General features: G+C 41.1%; 1 protein-coding gene and 1 pseudogene across 27 annotated transcripts in view; one reads left to right on the forward strand and one right to left on the reverse strand.

The window, feature by feature from the left end:
• Positions 1 to 20,969, reverse strand: part of PTPRD (protein tyrosine phosphatase receptor type D) — a 1,176,641-nt gene that overhangs the window by 90,242 nt on the left and 1,065,430 nt on the right. For 13 of the 26 annotated variants that reach the window (XM_082204501.1, XM_082204490.1, XM_082204511.1 and 10 more), the window contains 5 exons: positions 19,513 to 19,673; positions 13,559 to 13,573; positions 11,809 to 11,921; positions 3,161 to 3,280; positions 969 to 1,066 (listed from right to left, as the gene is read on the reverse strand). In XM_082204501.1, the coding sequence (XP_082060627.1) occupies positions 969 to 1,066; positions 3,161 to 3,280; positions 11,809 to 11,921; positions 13,559 to 13,573; positions 19,513 to 19,673 (507 nt within the window). The remainder of the gene's footprint in view (positions 1 to 968; positions 1,067 to 3,160; positions 3,281 to 11,808; positions 11,922 to 13,558; positions 13,574 to 19,512; positions 19,674 to 20,969) is intronic. The other 13 variants (XM_082204496.1, XM_082204499.1, XM_082204498.1 and 10 more) reach the window with 3 other exon arrangements.
• LOC309522083 (protein LLP homolog pseudogene) lies at positions 5,781 to 6,276 on the forward strand (annotated as a pseudogene). Its single transcript has one exon. The product of its transcript is annotated as a protein LLP homolog pseudogene (transcript).

Here is a 20,969-nt window from a genome sequence, read left to right on the forward strand (position 1 = left end):
TGCCTCAAAATTTTAACGGCACAGGTTTTTTTTATGTATTCAATTACTGAATTTACTATTTCATTCACAAAATCAAAGTCAATGTGCTGGGTACAGAGGACAAAAATTGCATAATCTCGCATTGCCTGTCTTTTTATGTATTTGATTTGTTTCTTCATAATTCTGTCTCATATTTCTTCCCAGTGGCAGCACAAGGTGGTTATCAATTCAAAACGTAACAGTGTTTAAATGTCTTGCACATGTTTTTTTAGGTGTGCAATAATTACTCCAAGTGCATACCCTGGTGAAGCATTAATAGACACTGGGATATCTTTGTCGCCTGAGAATCTTGCTTCTTTTCCCTTCATCCCCTCACTTCCTATGATACTACTCCTTCTCCCATTTTGCCGCTGACTATTCCCATCTCCCTTCCCATTGCCAGAATGAACGCACAGATAGGTAGGTAGATCTTTCTATAGGAATCTTGGCAAATCTTCCTTTCCTAACCAAATGGAACATGCATACATTTAATCACTTCAAATATTCAAGCAGAATACTTTCCCATGGGAAGAGAATTTCAATTCCTTACGAGACTGTAAGCATCAGAAATCTAGAACTTTCCAAGTTTCACACAAATGAGGGAAGGTACAGTCTTAAACATACTTGTAGTGCCATTTATGTTGTAACCACCTTGAGACCTGTGGGTATAGGGTGGTATATTAAAGAAAGAAAGAGAAAGAAAGAAGGAGAAAGAAAGAGAAAGAATGAATGAAAGAGAAAGAGAGAGAGAGAGAGAAAGAGAGAGAGAGAGAACCAGTAAGCCTGTTTAGGCTTTACTTGCTTGGAAATGTTCTAATGAGGCTACTTTTCAATATCTGCGTTTAGGAATATAACTATCAGGGACAACATACAGTGAAGCTGGTTTATTAACGTGTCTACAATAACCCAGATGATAAGTGATTCCTGCCTCTAGGGAACTGGGGCATTACCTCATATTCTTGGGAAAACTTGAGGTTGTCATTAGCCTTCAGCCTTTCGATGTGATCCGCAAGTTCTGAAATAGGTATTGGTGGATGGCTAGCCATACCTGTTCAGGAAAAAAGAAATGACAACGGCATGTAAAAAACCCACACAATAAAACAGAGGGTTTGCAACCCAGACTTAGAAAACACAGCAGTTCAGAATGGCTATCAATGTGTAATAAGTAAGGATGTTGTAAGGTGACAGAAGCAGGCAGGTAGTTTAGTCACTCAAAGCAAGACATGCTCTGGAGAGATGAGCTTTGAAGCCAAATTACTAAAAATTTAAAATAAAAACCACCAAGCATATTCCCAAAGCTAACATTCCTAGTGTTAAAAGAAAAGAAAAAAAGTTATTATGCCAAGACTTAATGAGGTTAGCTAGGTGGGGGGAAATGAGACAGTTAGACCTGAAGTTGACTTCTGCTTTGAGTAATGACTCTTAATGTCATATCAAACCCCTTTCCTTGCGCTGAATGAAATGGAAACTGTGTTGGACTTAGGTGAACAAAAGGTGGACTGGGGGGAGGGAAAAGCCATTCAAAGAAGCCTAAACGGAAAGAATAGTACTGACAGAAAATAAAGTGATTTATGAGGGAAAGTAACTTGAAGAATGTGGGTTACCAGGGTAACCAGAGACACTTGATCCTGCAAAAAAATAATTGCAAAAGTAAAAAAAAAAAGGAAAGAAAGGGATGGAGTGGGAATTTATTTATAACAAAATAAATAAATGGATAGTTTGATGCTTAGAAAATGATGGTTTTAATCTCAATAGAAAATGATGGTTTTAATCTCATGACTAAATAAGACAGGGGGAAATCTAATGATTTTTTTTTTTGAAAAATATTTTATAAAGTTTAGGACATTCACATGCAATTATGGATTGCCAGAGTACCATGCACTGCTGCTTACAGACAACAGTCAGTAAAGACAAGATTAGACATCAGACATTTTGAGCTTCAAAAATGTTTTCACTAGTAGCAGATTGTAGAGGCAGGGGTTGTGGGGAGTCAGTTCAGCTGAACGCAAACATCTGGCTTACCCTAGTACATCTGAGAAAAGATCTCAACCCCAAGTCCCTTTATCAACCCCCAGAAATTACCTACAATCTACTTCAGGTGTAAACATCTTTGTCTACCAATGGAAAAATAGTGAATGCAGACAGGGTTTAGGGAAGGGATGGGAAAGAGACAGAGGGGAGGATAGGACTAGTGGAAGGGAAAGACAGAGGGAGGGAAAGACAGAGGAGAGAGGTAATGTGGGGTCAACTAGCATGATCTGTCAGCTGAAAATTTTAGCAAGTCCACACTCTCAGTGGATATTTCTTTTTGGTTCATTAATATGGATGGTTTTCCACCCACCCACAATGTGTTTAGTTATTATTTATGTTAATTTTAATCATGCCAAAAATAATAATAATAAAAAGCTTGTTGCAGGGAGACACATAGTCGGCTATAAATTGTTACACTAGCAAACCCCATGATGTGTTGAAATTATAGAACAAAACCATGGTAACTGAAGCGAGGAGCTCAAACTGGAAGCCATGTTTTCAGGGTTTTCCGGCACTCGTTTGAAGGGTGTGCTTTAAGAAAGCTAGCTTGCAATCACTGCAGCACAGCTTTACATGACACGAGCAGAAAATAACAGTACACATCATTCATAAAATGATTTTTTGCTACATTTTTTATTTAGCTTAATAAAGTCCATAGGAAGGACCAGCAGCGTAACATTCAAATCTTGTTTTGTGGCATAGAGAATAGTACTGAATAATTGTATAGCCCAAGCAATTGCATACACAGTAGTTCTTTGCAATGTGTGGTCTGCATGCTTATACTTTTAAGGTCAAGTAAATCAGAAGAAGACCCCATAAATTGAGGAAACTACTTTTTGGAAGATAAAGCTCTAATATTTTTCTTTATATGAATGTGATTTGCTATCTCCCATTTTCATCATGTGCAACAATTAAGCTGGTTTTCTTTTAAAGTAGCCGTCAAATTTATTTGATCCAGATCGAGCACCCAGATGAAAAGGAAGAGGGGGAAAAATAATAATGGGGAAAGGCACAAGAAAATGCTAGGCTTGTTCAGAAATGGAAGTTGAATGATGGAACATCTAAAACAGTGATTGAACAGAGAAAATAATAGAGACAAAGATGTTTAGACCTTTTCGAGCGAATCGTGGGAGAGAGTTATTATCATATAAGGACTGAGTGGTAGTTTGGCTAGAGAGAGAGGACACTGAGCCAATCAGGGAAGCGTAGGGGACTGAATTACTGCTCAAAGCTGTAAAAAGTAAAGCCAGTTGGAAACGGGAAAGAAATTAGTAGCAGTAGAAGACCATCATATTCAGTCAGTTTACACAAAGACAAACGGATCATTTCACATGCACAATCTATCTGTGGACATTTAGTACTGGCAGGAATAGGCAGAAATACAAGGCAACTCTAACATATGAACATACAGCTCTGAATCTGAGGGTCAGCCGACAGGAGAAATAGCTTTCCATATGGCATGGAAGTGTTATTTAAATCAGATTTTTAACATCAAGACTCCTCAACTTATCAAGCCCTTTTTTCAGGTGGATTTAGCTGTTCATACTGATGCATCTATGCTGAAAGGAGCACTTCTCCCAACAAATACTGCTATGATCAGCCATTTATATTTATCAGCATCTTCTGCAGTTAAACATTTGAGGCTCATCAAAAGGTGGCATAAAATCTTTCTCTCTCTTTTTTTTAAACAGAAGGGATATAAAACCCAGCAACTTCCAGAATTAACCATCTGGTTATTACTAGAGTGTAGCTTTCTTAATTTTATGGCTAATGCAAACTAACTGCATTTCAATAATGTTTCATAGTAATCTCGTAAAAGGAAATAATTATCACCATACAAGTTTTTTTAAAAAGTTGTTTTTACTGCTGTCAGGTGATATTCTCCCACATTGCTACTCACAGATGATATCTGTTCAGTTTATAGGAGGGGGGGTTGGGGGGGCAGGACGGGCAACAAGTTATGGGGACACATAAATGCCAAAGACAGTCATTGGCGTATGGATGGGCTTTCAACTGACAGTCATGGACTGTGGGTGGTATTCAACTATGTTTTACTCAGAGTACACTTACTGAAATGAAAGGATTGCATTCAGTAAAATTTAGTTGAATTGCACTCTGTCCATACATCAAGAGACCATGTTAACTCAAAATACTGTGCAAAATACAAAGAAGATTATTTAATGGACACATTTACATAATTATATATGTCATAGAAGTATCTTGTATTAACCCGTATGTAGACAAAACAGATGGGAAGATTTGCCACATGCTAGTAAAGCAACGCACTGGCAGCTATTTGCTTCTGAGCAAAGTAGCACTGGTTTTGATCTTTGAATCCTAAACTGTTTGGAACAAAGTTACTTAAAATACTACCTATACCCATATGGACCAACCTCAGCATTAAGATCCGTTAGACATGCTTATGATCTTCTGTAAGGGAAGTCAGCACAAAAGGCAGGAGAAACTGGGCCTTCTCGGTGGTGGGTCCTATCTAGGGAAATTACTCCCCTGGAACCTGATTAGATTCATTTTAAGAGGGCCCTGAAGCTGTTTCTTTATGTTAGTCTGATTTTAAACAGGAGGGTAAGTCATTGTCTTTGTAGGTTGCTTCCATGGTTGTTAATTAGAATTTTAAATTTTAGGATGGGATGGCTGGCTTGAAAGGAAACAGTTCTGCTGCTCTTTCAAGTTTTACTATTTAAATTAGAATTTTTACGTTGTGTTTCAAAATGTTGTAAATGACACTTTGAAAATACATTTATATTTGGAAGGAAGCCTAGAGGTCAAATAAATAATAATTTATTTTTTTGCAGTGATATTCAAACCCTACAAAAAAGTAAACCATGCCTTCTTTTTCCCCTTGACAGCATGCCAATTTTACAATGAATATAAAGGAAGAATGCTACACACAGCAGCACAAAGGCACAGCAGTGAAAGCTGGCAAAATTCAGCCCAGAGAGATGCATGAAAGATCTACTGCACCTTAGTGCTGAGAGCTAAATATGCACATTTGCTCACCTCCCACTGATACTTAACTAAGAGAGCAAACACATCCTAAAGTCTGATTCACACTTTATACTACAGATGTGTTCGCTGAGTGTACACCAACATCTCCTGGTAAACACTTTAAAGTAAACACACACATGGGAAAGCTCTGATCTGCTATAGCTCCCTGCCATGGTCTTCTGTGATTTATGAACACATGCCTTTACATTCACACTTTGAAAGGCAGACTAAGACAACCACTGATATGGAGTGTTATATTTGTTATAGTGTTATAGCTCAGTAAAACTGAACAGGAATCAGACTCTTGCGGAAAACTTATTTCTAACTGGGGATGTGTGTATTTTCCTTTAAGGCTTTTTAAATTATTATTTAAAAAATAATAATCTAATTTCTGCTCACGGGAGACATTTCACTTTAACAGAGCAACTAGCGAAAGGTTTGCAGTTGAAATGGCATGAGGTTTTTTTGTGCATTTAATGTTGTCAATGCACAGTTTCACATGTGCTCAGGAAGAAAATACAGTGGAACCTCAGTTTCCGAGCGTCTTGGAAGCCAAATGATTTGGAACCCAAGCCCCGAAAACCCAGAAGTGAATGCTTCCGTTTTTGAACGCTCCCTGGAAGTTGAATGGCTTCCGAGCTGCATTCCTCCATTTTCTCAGTGGAATTTGATGACTGCCCATTGTGCCTCGGTTGTCGAACGTTTCAGAAGTGGAACAGTCTGCAGGGGACACGAGAGCTCCGCGTGATCAGAAGTAAACAAAAAAATGGCAAAAAGCTTGAGGAGTAAATGGAAGCGAAAGATGCGAGCAGAGAAGTGAAAGAAAAATGCCCCCAAGGAGCTTGCCAGATTTCAGAACATCCTCAAAACAAACGCTGATGTTCTAATGGATGAGGTGAAAGAGATAGCAACTGTCCTTCCTGCTGAGAAAGTCATAAAGAAGGAGGATCAGGAGGAAGGGAGTAAGATGGACATGGATTCAAAAAGAAACCAAAAAACCCTTCTGGATGAACATGGACAGTATCCAGTATGGATGAATCCCAGGCAGAGGAAGAAGCTCAAGTCAAAGCGGACCAAAGGGAAGAATAAGCACAAACCACCTAAGGGATTAGCATGGTAGAGTCTGGGTGAATTTCAAAAAAAAGTCATGTATGTTTGTGGAAGACTTTTATGTCAAAAAGGCAGCCACAAAAACAAAACAAAATGTGACTTAAACCATTACTACCCTTTCCACTGTTTGCTTCAAATGACTAATTTCTTGCTTCAGACTCTTGGACTGTCACCTTGTGGATGTCAGTTTGGAGGCACCTTGGAATACTTTTGATTTAATAAAACTTGTACTTTTTTAAAAAGAAGAAGAAGAAGTGGAACAGTCTTCCAGAACGGATTGCGTTTGACAACCGAGGTACCACTGTATTCCTTGATTAGAATGCCTCACAAGCACAGTGCTTTTTTTCCTTTTCCTTTTCTGCCAGTACATGCTGGCACCTTATTTTCTAGGGGGGGAATAAATTAATAAACATAACTACGAATGGATGCATTTGCTGGATATTCAGGGAGGAGGAACTGAACCTGGGTGACAAGAACAGAGAGAGGGAAAGCTGAGCACATCACAGGGCGAGCTTTGGAAATAACTATATACTCTCCCTTCCCTTCCCCTTCCCGCTTGTTGTGGGGCTACACATTTCCCCACTGGGTGAGGGAGAAGCGGAGGGAGCCACTCTGGTAAGGCAGAGGGGATGTGCCAGGCTCAGCTCCCTGGGCTGTGGGAAGGGAGGGAGGGAGGGAGAGAGTGTTGTGCGGGTGCATGAAGGGTGCAGAGGGGCGCCAGTGGTTTGTGTTACAATATTCCGTTCCACCTTAAGAACAGATGTGTAGATTGTTGTATGTCACATGTCTGTTTACACTCCAGCACAGCTTGCTGGGAACTTCCGTTTGTGTATAGCTTTTGCTTCTGCTGCTTGCTCTTGGACACGAAAGGGAGAAGACATTTTTCCCCCCTTTGTCCTGATGCTGAATAAACTGCTTGTAAATATGCTTTACACAGCCTCTCTTTGCCCTTCTGTTGCAAAGAGTTTTATTCTCTGCTGGCTTGCGTGCTCAGCTTCTGAAGGCTTCTGAAGCTCGAGTTGCAGTTACATGCTGATCCAAGGACTGAAGTTCACCCGGCAGTTGGCCGGTGGGCTGGAGCCAGCTGAGGGCTTGCAAATTGCCCTTGTTCCCTTGGAAGCATCCCAACAGTTTGTGCCTGTTTCTGCCGAGGGACTATGCCTGGTGCTTCAAGCTTGCTTTGCCACCCATCCCTTCCTGGAGAGATCCCCTGGGGGGCGGGATCTCTGCTGGGCATCCTTGTGGGAGAACCTGCCTAGGGGGCCGGGGGCACACAATTCTCAGAGGAGGAGATTGTGTTCTGCTCTGCACACCTATGGGGACTGGAGGAGCAATAGCTGCTGCAGCACTCAGCTGTGTGCCTTTTGGGAAACATTAGCATCAAGGGGATGGGCCGGGCGGAGAGAAACAGACTGTCTTTGCAAGAAAAAATGGGTGTGTGTGTTGCAACCTCCTACCCTTTTCTGATCAGCATTTGAGAAGAAGAAGAAGAGTTTGGATTTGATATCCCGCTTTATCACTACCCTAAGGAGTCTCAAAGCGGCTAACATTCTCCTTTCCCTTCCTCCCCCACAACAAACACTCTGTGAGGTGAGTGGGGCTGAGAGACTTCAGAGAAGTGTGACTGGCCCAAGGTCACCCAGCAGCTGCATGCGGAGGAGCGGAGATGCGAACCCGGTTCCCCAGATTACCACTACATCACGCTGGAGGAGGAGGCGTTCAAATGAGGTGAGGGGTGAAGGAAGCATCTCCACTTAGATACCTCCCACTGCAAAAGCTTGTCCCCCCCCCCCGTTCCATCATGCCCAGCAGGCACTGTTTTATTATGATGATGCATTGTTTTATTATTATGGCCTGCATACAGCAATAATAATAATAATTTATTACTTATACCCAGTGCTTTTTTCTGGTGGTACTTCATGGTGAGTATGGCCACCATTTTTTTTTCTTTAAAAAAGCACTGCACAAGCATATTCAAGCCTCCATGTCCAGAACCTTTTTTATTTCATTTTTTTTAAAGCCCCCCCCCAACTCTTAAATACCATTTTCACACAAGAGCCACACTAGGGTAATTATAATGTATGCCAGTTTCAAACAAACATTCATGAGGATGAAAGACAAAAGATGTTTCTCGTGATACTTATTTTTAAAGCACAGATCTGAAGACAGGGATCAGTTTACACTAAAATGTGGTATCAGCCCAGGGATTAGGAACCTATAAATATTGCATTATTTGCTGTCTGGTATGAATGGACCCACATAGGCATAATTTGAACACAATGAAATACAGCAATGTATTTATGATCTATTTTGATCTACTATGGAAGACTAAGAGAAGCCAAGAAAAAGTGTCTCTGCAATGTACAGATTTCCTCTCCTTCAGACAAGCGCAACAGCAGCAGCTATGATGTTCACACCAGGACCCTGCATGTTTGCTCTTTTGTGTTAAGCCATAGTTTGGGCTGAGCATTTTGTGCAATCAGGGGCACTGAGCTGCAGCGCATTCTGTTGGTTTTGTAAGGAGGAGAAGGGAAGAAGTGTAGTTATTGTGTTAGGTTCACTGCTAGCTTGAAAATCATCATGGTATAAAGGTGAGAGAGGGTGAAAGAATTACTACAGTGTAAACCTGTCGTCAGTCCAGCCTCCCCTCTGAAATCTCCTTAGGAACTTGCAACACTTTCTAGAGAAGAATATGTTGCGATCTTGACTCCTTTCCCTCTGTGCTCTTCATTTGACATGTTTTCACTGCTCTTTCATATTCTCAATGGGTGTGGAAAGTGTTAAAGAAAGCTAGCAACCTATAGATCAGAAAAAAAGAGGGGAAGGGAGAGAAAGCTTATTCTGATTCTTTTAATATATATTTGAGGCAGAAGTGGGAAATGATACCTTTGCACTTAACAAGGCACTGCAATGAAATCTGAATTATTTAACCTAGCGTGATCTTGTGTGTGTGGCATGTGAATGCTCTTGCTTGTATAATTGTGTGCCCTTCTGCTACCACAGACACAATGGATCAGGCCCTTAACTCTTAACTTCTCTGTCTTTTCCCGCTGTAATTATTTGGTGGTACCAAACAAAAGAAACACAGAGGTATACAGAATAAAACCATACAGGCAGGACAATAGCTCTTCTGAAAATGCTGCTGAACTACTTAAACAAAGATGTTGCAAAAGGTAAAATTATTCCCATGACTTTCTTCTTAACTATTTCTCTTATGGCAAATTCACACATGACTTTAAATCTCTGGACCTCTTTCCTTCAGTGACTCCCCACTGAATATGAAAACTGCCTCCATTCAGAAGTACAGTGTTTGATTTGATATAATGTGACATGAAAGCCCTGCCTGTGGGATTTGATCTCTTATGGTTGTTACAGACAGGCAAGTTATCGTTCAACGTTGCAACCATGGAGTGAGGAACATGCATGAGTGAATTGACCCTTAGAAAAAGAACTAAGTAAAAGCAGAGTTCTTGTAAGAGCATGATAGATTTAAATCTTAACATTGATCAGCAAGTACAGAGCATTACTTACAATATGTGGTCAGGAAGCTACAGTAGTACCTTGGTTTATGAACTTAATCCATTCTGGAAGTCCGTTCTTAAACCAAAGCATTCTTAAACCAAGGCATGTGTTCCCATAGACTCAATTTACAAATGGAACACACTCAACAGGAAGCGGAACATGTTCTGCTTCCAAGGCAAAGTTCACAAACCAAAACATCTACTTCTGGGTTTGCAGAGTTCTTAATCCAAGTTGTTCATAAACTAAGCTGTTCTTAAACCAAGGTACCACTGTATTTCTATGTAGAGGCCAATGAAGGCAAACATAGCCAACCCCTTAATCAAACACACTTTGTCGACCCATTTCCTCTTCTCATGTTTTGTAATATTTTTGGCTGGTCCTGTACATTACACGTTTCATTGACACTACATACACCATGGCTAAAACTAATCAGGTTTACATCTCAAGAGGATTTTAAGCTAGGGGCTACTGCTGGATTGATTGCTGTCACCTGAAGCTCTGGTGGCCTCAGGGGCATAGAATGCCTTCCGTTGGCTTCAGCTGGTGGCACAGCTGCACCCACATCTAACAGGAAAAAGCCTAACCTCTGTTGCCTATGCTCTGGTAAGCTCTAGGTAAGATTACTGTAATTTGTTAAACATAGGGCTGCCTCTGAAGATGGTTTCGAAACTTCAGTTGGGGTGGAATTCAATGGCCAGGTTTGCTCCCCAGGGAAATACAGTTTGAACATATAACAATCCTGGTCCAACTACACTGACTCCCATTTAGTTTCTAAGCCTAATTCAAAGTGCTTGGTTTGACCTATAAAGCCTTAAACAGCTCAGGACTGCAAAACCTCAAGTACCGCATATCCCCATATGAACTGACCCAGAACAACATAAAATTGCCCATGTTTCTGTGCTTCGCCAGGAGAGGTCAGGAGGGTGGCAACATGAGAACAGGCCTTTTCTGTGGTGGCTCCCCATTTGTGGAATGCTCTCCCAGGAAGGCTCACTTGGCGCCTTCTTTACAGATATTCAGGCACCAGTGAAACCATTCATCTTCATCAAGTCCTCTGGCTTATTAAACAATCTAAATGTGTTGCGATGGTTTGGGGTTCTTTTTTTCTTTCTTTTTGCTATTATGTTATGTATTGTGTGTTTTTATTTTTATGTTGTAAAAAGCCCTGTAATAGGTGGTATATAAATTTAATTAATCAATCAATCAATCAATCAATCAATCAATCCAAGAATTGCCAATGTGGTGACCATGGGCACAATGGTGCCCATGTCTTCTCCTGTCTGACACACCCCCTCGCCCCACTCCACTCAATGCCCCCATGACCATGAGGTGGTAAGGATAGTGATGGTTTATGCCACTGAAAAGTACATAGAGCTGAAGGAGGAATTTGGAAGAGTGACTCTCTTTCCTACTTCTTCTTTTGGTTTGATGTGCTTTTCTACTAGAACCAACCTATGTCCAGATCCCAAAAGAAGTAAAATAAGTGCATGCATACTCTCTCTCTCTCTCTGGTTGATAAAGTGGAAGGGGAACAGAAATCGCCAGAGTGTGGCACCCACAGCATTCACTCACTTCAAGTTAAGGTGGTTAGATTGGTCTCAACTAGGGCCAGGGCCTTTTCAGTACTGGCTCCAACTTGGTGGAACGCTCTGTCACAAGAGACTAGGGCTCTGCGGGACTTGACATCTTTCCGCAGGGCCTGAAAGACAGAGCTGTTCCATCTGGCCTTTGGTTTGGACTCAGTCTGACCCTTATGTTTCCCTCCCCTTATGGTTTTTATGGTTTTGATCTATGGGCTACTTTTAAAATGAGGCTGCATTTTAAATTGCATTTTAACCTGTATTTTAAATTGTGTCTTCTCTCCCCCCCCCATTATGTTTTTACTGTAATTTTACTGGTGTTAGCCACCCTGAGCCCGACTCTGGCCAGGGAGGGCAGGGTATAAATAAAAAATATTATTATTATTATTAAGTGTTCCCACATGTCTAACCATGTTGGTGACCTCTTAAATAATTAAGCCTTCTCCATCTCATTTTTATCTTACAAACATTGTCAGATCACAGACAAATACTGAAGAGTTTTCGTAACTCAAAAAGAGAAAGAGGAAGTTTTGCATCTTACCTGGAGTCTGAAAATTAAGGCGCCGTAGCTCTACTGGATCTGTGGGGTGATGGGAAGGAATCTCCTTGTTGTTGGGTATGCTGCTCTTTCTAGAGTCCGTCTCTGCCCTTTTCCTACATGGACAAAGTGAGCACCGTCATTAAGAAGTTACATTCACCATTTGCAAAGAGATATATTTCCTGCTGTCCTTTTCCCTCCGTCTCCATATTTTAAAACGCAGTGGGAATACTACATTCTGTGGGATTCATTTAAAAAATGCAACATTTTAAAGAGAGTAAGCTGGGGGAGGAGTTCAATGGACTGCTAAGCGAATCGCTCCGTCAGTGCAAGCATTTTCTGCTAGCCTGATGGAATGATCTGACCTCTTCTTCCCCTGTATGCAACTATATAGGGGTTTTCTTGGCACCCACAGAGACAATTAGGGGGTGCATAAGAGGAGGAGATGCAAGGAAGCCCTATTGCCCTAGCTTCAGCTCCTTCTGAGGGCTTCTGCAGGCAGGACTAGTCAGCTGAATCTGGCCCATATTGTTTGGAATTAATATGATTTATGGAGTGGGAAATCTTCATGCATGCAGTAGCTAAAGTCATCATTACAACCAAGTAAAACTGGGGTTTTCCTAGGATTATTTATAGAAAAGAAAGAGCTCCTTCTTCAGTAGCACCTCCCAACTAAAGGAGGTTGATAGTCAATAACCGGCCAGTTCCTCTGCAGCTGTGCTTCCTGAATAGCACCATTTTGGAAGTAAGCCAACAATTCTTGCAAAATTTATTCTATGATAGAGAAGGCCAACATGAAATATTACAGAGAGTTGATAGTAGTATCCCCCCAAAAGAGAAACATTCGGTTTTGAAAGCTGTTTTAAGGCATCGTCACTTCTTATGTACCCGGCCATGTTTATTTAGATTGGCAAACGTTATGTATAATAAACCAACCAGGTTAGGAAAATAGAAAGCTACCGTATTTTTCGCTCTATAGGACGTACTTTTTCCCTTCTAAAAAGAAAGGGAAAATGTGTGTGCGTCTTATGGAGCGAATGCAGGCTGCGCGGCTAGGCCCAAAGCCAGAACAGGGAGACAGAGCGCTGTGCAGCATTCCGTCTCCCTGTTCTAGCTTGGGGATGGCTGTGCAAAGCCTCCGCAGGGCAGCAGGGTGCCTTCACCCCACTGCTCTGCGGTGGCTTCACAGGCTGTCCCTGAAGCCAGAACAGCAAGAGGCTATCCCAGAAGCCAGATCCCTCTTGCTGTTCTGGCTTCTGGGGTTCAGAATTTTTTTCTTCTTGTTTCCTCCCCCACAAACTAGGTGCGTCTTATCGTCCAGTGCGTCCTATAGAGCGAAAAATACGGTACATCATATTGCATAAGACAATTTAGGAAGGGTTGTGGCTCAGTGGTAGAGCATCTGCTTTGTATATAAAAGGTCTTCAGTTCAATTCCAGGCATCTCCAGGTAGGCCTGGGAGAGAATTCTGTCTGAATCCCTGGTGAACTGCTACCAATCCCAGTAATGAGCTAGGTGGACCAATGAGGCAGCTTCCTGTGTTTCTATGTGTATCTAGCTTTGTATTTTTATCTACAATGACTGGGACCAATTCTCCAGGGTTTCAGGCATGAGAAAGCCCCATCAGAAGATGATTGGGTAATGCACCTGGGATCTCTTGCATGCAAAACCTGCACTGTCCTACAGAGACATTTTATGTAGATTGGTTTTCTAGGTTTCCCCAGTCGGAGAGCAATTGTTCTTCACTTCTCACCTGTCAGGTTTACTGCTCCATTATTATGCAGCGGAAAAGGAGGGGAAAAGGTTAAATGTTAGTCGGCCAATGGCAAAAGAATTACTGTGACAATAGAAAACGGTGTTTGCAATTAGGATGCAGAATGTAACAGCCCATGAAAGCATGAAAAATTTTCTAATCATAGGAAAATATGGGGGCACAGGGTACATTCAAAGGAAGTACTTCATGGCTGAAGAAACGTAAGCAACATTTGGATAAGTTTTGCTTGAGACAGAGGTTGTATCAAAGGCATTCTTTTCATAAGGCATCTCTGGGAAAAAAACCAAGGCCACAATATACAGCATATCAGGAGGTAGGAGATACTGAAAGTCTATTATTATTCTATTTATTTATATCTTGCCTTTTTTCCCTGACAGGGACTCAAGGCGGCTTACAAATAAAATAGAAACAGCTAAAAACATAGAAAAAAATCATCATTGAAAACAATGATCTATTGAAACATACAGGTCATTAAAATATCTTACTTGTAAAGATATTACTTTTGGGGGAACGACAACTGAATCTTTGGATATATATATGTGTGTGTGTGTGTGTGTGTGTGTGTGTGTGTGTGTGTCCAACAAATGCATTATTTCAAAAAAATTACAAAATCTGAGCTGCATTTATAAAAATACAGCCTTTTACACTTTTTATTTTTTTAATTCTGCTTTCACATCTCTTAGTAGCAAAGATTCCAAAACAACCACTAATCACCTCAGAGTAGCATACCCGTCAACTGCCCCCCAAAAACCAGGACATCCCATTTTTCCCTGCAAGAGTAGGGCAGCCATTTTGGGCAGGTTGCTCTCATGCAATTTTAAGTCAAGATCTCAACTCCCCCACAAAAGCATTTTTTCCGGGTCTGGGATCTTGTATGACACCACAAAATACACATTCAAGGGCTTCGTGCCCCCCAAAAGCATCTTTCCTGGGTCCACGATCTTGTGTGGATCATGTGACTCTCAGGGGATTTTGGACCTGGAAGATGGGTCCCTTATTTGGGTCACACTGTGTTGGAGGGTATGTAGGAGCAGTGTGGAAACCCTGGCCTGTGAGCTGAATTAGGTCCTGAAGAGGTCTCAATTCAGCTTCCATTGCCACTTTCCCAAGTCATGCCCACCTGCCCCACACCTGATGCAATATGTGACATCAAGTATGGAGCAGGTGAAGATGCAGCTCTCTGCTGAAAGCAAGGTTTGCAGGCACCAACGATCAGCGGTGCCTGCAAACCCTTCTCATTTTCCCCATGTGGCATGAAACCCAACCACACAGGTAAATAGACAGGGCTTTGCAGGCACCACAGATTAGCTTTGCAGAGCCCTGTGCTTTTGTCATTGCAGTCTGATTTCAAACTACATGAGCACAGCAAAATGCTTCACTTGATGTCATGGAAACATCAGCTGATTGACAGGCAGGTAGTCCCATCCTCCTTACACAATTGCCCACAGGAGTGGGGAGAGCTAAGCATCTGGCCTTCTGACTGGAAACAGTTCTCCACCCATGCTTTAAGAGAGATGAATTGATTAGAATAAATATTATGATTATGATGATATTATGAACAGTGAGAATAGGATAAACTAGCAGAGCAAATGTATGCCGCAGGAGGTAGTTCAGTTGTGCCGATCAGGGTCTGACTTTGGTGCAGGTGCTCACTCACAGCAGGTTTGGCTTACCACATTTTGAAGTTAAGTGCTAATGCCATCCAAAAAGATCAGTGAGCCTAGAGTCTATAATTACCTAACTGCACCAGTGAGATTAGGGACGAGGGTGCGCTGTGGTCTAAACCACTGAGTCTAGGGCTTGCCGATCAGAAGGTCGGTGGTTCGAATCCCCACAACAGGGTGAGCTCCTGTGGCTCAGTCTCAACTCCGGCCAACCTAGCAGTTTGAAAGCACGTCAAAGTGCAAGTAGAGAAATAGTTACCGCTCCGGCAGGAAGGTAAACGGCATTTCTGTGTGCTGCTCTGGTTTTGCCAGAAGCAGCTTGGTCATGCTGGCCACATGACCCGGAAAAACTGTCTGCAGACAAACGTCGGCTCCCTCAGCCAGTAAAGCTAGATGAGTGCCACGACCCCAGAGTTGTTCGCGACTGGACTTAACTGTCAGGGGTCCTTTACCTTTACCTGTGAGATAGCTTAAAATTTCCACCATCTAAAAATGCACATCTAAGTCCCTTTGCCTCTTTTTCCACCTTGTATGTTAATATCAGATGCTAAATAATTTTTATGAACATTTTTGATGACTGCAATCAAAAAGCTACACTGCCATCCACCAAGTCTTTGCTTTTAAAATCATCTTGCCTCTTAAAAAATAAGAAACACAAAACACTAATTTCCCCACCTGCTGAGAATATCTAGGTGGTATACATACTAATCTGTTTGTACTGCAATAAATGCAGAGCTGTAACTAGCTGCTCGGCCCCCGAATCATTCATGTTTTGGCTCAACATGCTGATTTCAAGCTATACTGATTTTAGATCCTTCCACTGCAAAGGTGAGTGTGGTTTACTTGATATGCATTTGAAAACTCTCCCCTTGATTAAATTATCTCAATCTTTTCCTCCCTGCACATGCCACAGATGAAGGAAGATGTAAGTGATCATTGCGATCTTGGTATATGTCTGATTTTATAGCTCACCCGAATCATGTACTTGCAGAAAGGAATTCACACAATACCACATGTAACTGCCATACGCATGATGTACGCAAAACCAAGAAAATCCTATTAAAGGAAATTAACTGTACACTACTGTATATGAGTTCCTTCTCCAAATGTTACTCTAATTATGATAGAAGATAGCTAATGGAGAAAAAAATGTTATTGGACAGCATTATATAAATATACTAAGTAGATAAATAAAAGGAATTAAACAAAGCTCTGAAATATGCACATCATTTGTCAAAATTAATGTCTTGGTTCGAAATAATTGATTTCTCAGGCCCAATCCAGTTACATTTTAAAAATAGGTTTCATAACACTAACTGACATTTCTTCCGTCCAGAACTCTTGAGAATTTCCATCTAGTGGTTGTGGCTCTATTTACCTCTCTGTGCTCTGCTTATATATTTGGGTAAATAAAGCAAATATTACAAAGCCAGCCTAAACCTTCAGTGCTTTCCCTAGTTCAAAGGAAGATAAACCCTTCAATGTTGATACTAGAAGTTTCCACAGCTCAGACGTTCTTTGTCCTTAACAATATTGTCCGAAATCTTGTGATAAACTTTTTCACCACTAGAAAGTAGTACTAGTGCATATAGAACACATTTGCAAAATATGGACGTATTAAAATCATTTCTCGTTATACCATGTCAACCAACTGTTGTCCCTCTCCCACTGCACCTTGGATGAACCACAAAGCACAGATTTGCAACTTGATTTCTAGACTGCAGCAAACTTCACAACAGCTTCTAGTTTTGCCATGATTCTCAAAAGCTGAGGTGGGTCTGCCATTTCTAGAGAAGAGCTCCACCTCTTTCGGTTATCTTTCAGGGGTGAAAAAACAACTATCTGTGGTTGCCTAGCTAAGCAAAACATAAAGGAGACACGCTCCAGTCTCATAAGGTTCCTGCTTTTTGTTAAAATGCACAATTACCTTCTTGAGGAGAATTGTTTGAGTGCATAGTTATATGTGCTGGTTTATGTGGTTTTGCATGTTATGTTGCATTAATAACAATATTGTCCCTTAAGCATTACCGTTCTTTTAATTGTGTTTTGTCTACAGCTCCTGTTGAAGGAGACTTCTCCAAAAAACTACATTCAGCTCCATAAACATCTGTTTGCCAGAAGTACTGGAGCTTGTTGCCTTCTCCTTGGTGAATTTTCTCTCTTTCTGCCAGCTTGGCTAAGGCCAGGGGATGTTGCCAGGTTCCCACCATTCAAGTTCATTTAGTGCTTTAAACTGGAGGTATTGTATGGTTATGGCTTGACTCATCATTAAGTGACAATGGGAGAGGTTGGTGGAAACATTTAGGAAAATGCAACCACTCAGTAGTATGACTCAAACATGGCCTGCAGAACTGAATGCATGAACACTTTATCTGCATATTTGATGCCAATTTAGATGCAGATATTTTTGAAATGTAGGTACAGTACAGGACGGCTGCAAATCTATACCGGATTACATGGGAGCAAGCTTTGCCAAACACAGTGGAACTTACTTCCAAGCAGGCTTACAAAGGACTAGATTTGCATGGCTGAATTGTACTTGTAGTACTTACAGCAATGCCACAAGTATCAGAGAAAGAAATTATTTATTTTGCAAATTTATCAGTATTATTAAAACATTTATATGCCCCCTTTCAACACCAGCTTACAAAAATCCATAATAAAACAGCAAATAAAAACACTCCATTTTCCAACATCATTGCATACTGGGCTGGGACAAGTTGCCTTAACTTTGGATGATTCTGGAATATGGGTGGAAAGATTCTGAAGCCCAGCTGGTAGGAGAAGAGAAATCTTATGGGTGGAGCCTAACAGGACAGGCTTGGGGGCTGGAGAGTTGCTGTAGTCGTTATCAACTACCTTTTGTGGAAAAGCTGGTGGATACATCTTTGCCTGATCTGACTTCTGAAAGGAGGAGCTACTGCTACTCTTTTTCTGCACCAGGAACTGAGCATATTTTTAAAAATTGTCCAGTAGCACCTTAGAGACCAGCTAAGTTTGTTCTGCATATAAGCTTTCGTATAAGCGCACGAAAGCTTATACCCAGAACAAACTTAGTTGGTCTCTAAGGTGCTACTGGACAATTTTTAAAATTTTTAAATTTATTTCAACTGTGTCAGACCAACACAGCTACAGTGGTGCCTCGCAAGACGAAAAGAATCCGTTCTGTGAGTCTCTTCGTCTAGCGGTTTTTTCGTCTTGTGAAGCAAGCCCATTGACGGATTAGCGGATTAGCGCTATTAGCGGCTTTTAGCGGCTTATCGGCTTAGCAGATAAGCGGATAAGCGGCTTAGCGGCTTAGAAAAAGGGGGGAGGAAAAAAACCCGCAGGAACTGGCAAGACATTTTCGTCTTGCGAAGCAAGCCCATAGGAGATTCGTTTTGCGAAGCACCTCCAAAACGGAAAACTCTTTCGTCTAGTGAGTTTTCCATCTTGCGAGGCATTCGTCTTGCGGGGCACCACTGTACCTGAATCTTGAGCACATTTAGCATGCGGTCATCTTCCTAGCATCTTTGCTGAATTTATTTATTGTGGTTTATGGCTGGGCATCAGGATATTGGATTGTTGCTGTGAACTGACCAACTGTATCCTAACAAGAGCAATGCCCACCACTTGGAGGTCACTAGGAAAATAGGACACAGTATTTGGAATTAAGTTCATCCCCAGAATGGTGAATAAAACTCATTCAAAACATACATATTTAGCTGTGAACCTAGACTTTGGGGTAAAGTTTCCTTAGAACTGGACAGTATCCACTGGTTGAGTTTTATTAAACTACCAGTTATTTATAGTATGGTTCCATTCTTTGCATTTGAGGAAATACTTTAGTTCTTGCTACCTCTTGAATGATGTGTGTGCATGGAAGCTTTTGCCCAGATAAGCTGGTGTATCACATTTCCAGTAGACATGGTAGAAAGAAAACAATCCCTAAACTTTCTCACCTAGCCTTTGGTTCTAACAGAAGGGTTACACTGCCAATGGGGCAAATCAACCTTGTGAAATTATTGCTTCCTATTTTTATTTTGCATCTCTACAGAGATCTAGGAAAGACTTCTAGGCCTCTCAGAAGTCTATACACAGCCAAATGCACCTGAAAAACCAAGGCTTGTAATAGAAGGATTTTGCGTATCCGAGACATAACAGCTTGGATGAGAAAGGTATCCGTAACTGATGAAACTGAAGAGAAAGGCATCTGTAAAAGGAATCACATTTCTTTCTACCCCAGGAATGACTAACGTATCTAAACTATAAACTATTTTGTAAACTTACCTTTTGTAAAGGAGTATAGCTATAACAATACAGATGATAAACACAACTGCAAGAACTGGTCCTACAACCCAAATCAAGCCTTCTTCTTCATCTGTAATTGGCTGGGGGTTAAGATCCACTGATACAACCGTTTCAGAATATGGGCTGGTTGCATACATGGTCTAGAGGGAAATAAGATTCGTATTTAACAGTACAGTACCATTTTTCAAAAATACTCTAAAAAATAGGTTTTTATCAACTGAAGCTGGGTGTATTGGGTTTTCTATATTTCACACTCAAAGCTTTTATTCAAAGCTTTGGGCCAGTTTCAAGATAAAAGTAGAAAAGGGAAACCAAATAAGTGCATTGTATAAGCATAAACTAAAGTAGACTAAACAAAAGCCCCCCTTGCACTTAGACAAAACTCACAGGAAAAAAACCACACCAGGAAACAAGTCTTTGACTAGAATTAATTAATCTCAATAGGCTCAGCCCAGCACACACACATGACAGGTTTAAGAGCCAATTAGGAAGACACTTGTATGTAAAAATGTTAATGTCTGCTGCTACACCTTCCCACAATCCTCTTTCCATTTGTGCTTAATTATTTTTTAAAACTGTATTACATGCAGTTAAAACAGCTCAAGCATAAAAGGGACATAAGAAAGAGATGGATTGCATAAGAGGGAAAGCACAACTCATTATTTAGATCACCTCAGGAATTCTCCTTTTTGTTACATTATTTTCCAACTCTGCTACATTTCACTGATAAAGTCAGTGGCAAATTACTATAATTAAAGAAACTAGCTGTGCATGTCCTTGATTAGTTCCCTCTTTTCCAAAGATGTTTGGCAATGAGCACCACTGACTGAGCAATGTGTCTCGCGGCAAGAAAAGCCTTCTTTCAGAGGCATGATAAGACTCCACTGCGAAGCTCACGCCTCAGTAACACCGATCAGAGATTTCAAGAAGCAAACCTTATGACTTGCACAGGATATGAACAGTGATGGTTAAGATGTTGATAGTGATTCAACATACCCAGAAATGTGAGCCAAGTCAATGTGCAGTTTGGTCTCCTTGGTACCCGCCAAGGGTCATAAACACCTGGAACAGGTGATACTCATGTGCTTGGCACACAACCACCAGCGTACCCACACTCTGACCTTTCATTTTTTTTAAAAAAAACCCCAAGTCTCTAGCCCTCCTTGAAAGGAAGTTATGAAGCAAAACTTCCAACTTCCATTCGAAGCGATTTCTGCAATATGGCTTCTTCTGCCTTTCAGGGTGTTTAACTAATGAGTGAAGTCAGAGCTGTGATTGATGAGTGAGTTGTTTGGAAAGTGGTAAGAATCCCTGGGGTTCTAAAGATCTGCTGTTTTGCCCTCCCTTTAGTGCAGTTCCCCTGCTTCTGCTTCATTTTCTAGTCCTTGGAATCTTTCTAGTTTTATCTTCATCCCCCCTCTAGCAACTAGGATGCA

Source organism: Podarcis vaucheri (assembly GCF_965113315.1).
Source record: "Podarcis vaucheri genome assembly, chromosome: 17".
Taxonomy (NCBI): domain Eukaryota; kingdom Metazoa; phylum Chordata; class Lepidosauria; order Squamata; family Lacertidae; genus Podarcis; species Podarcis vaucheri.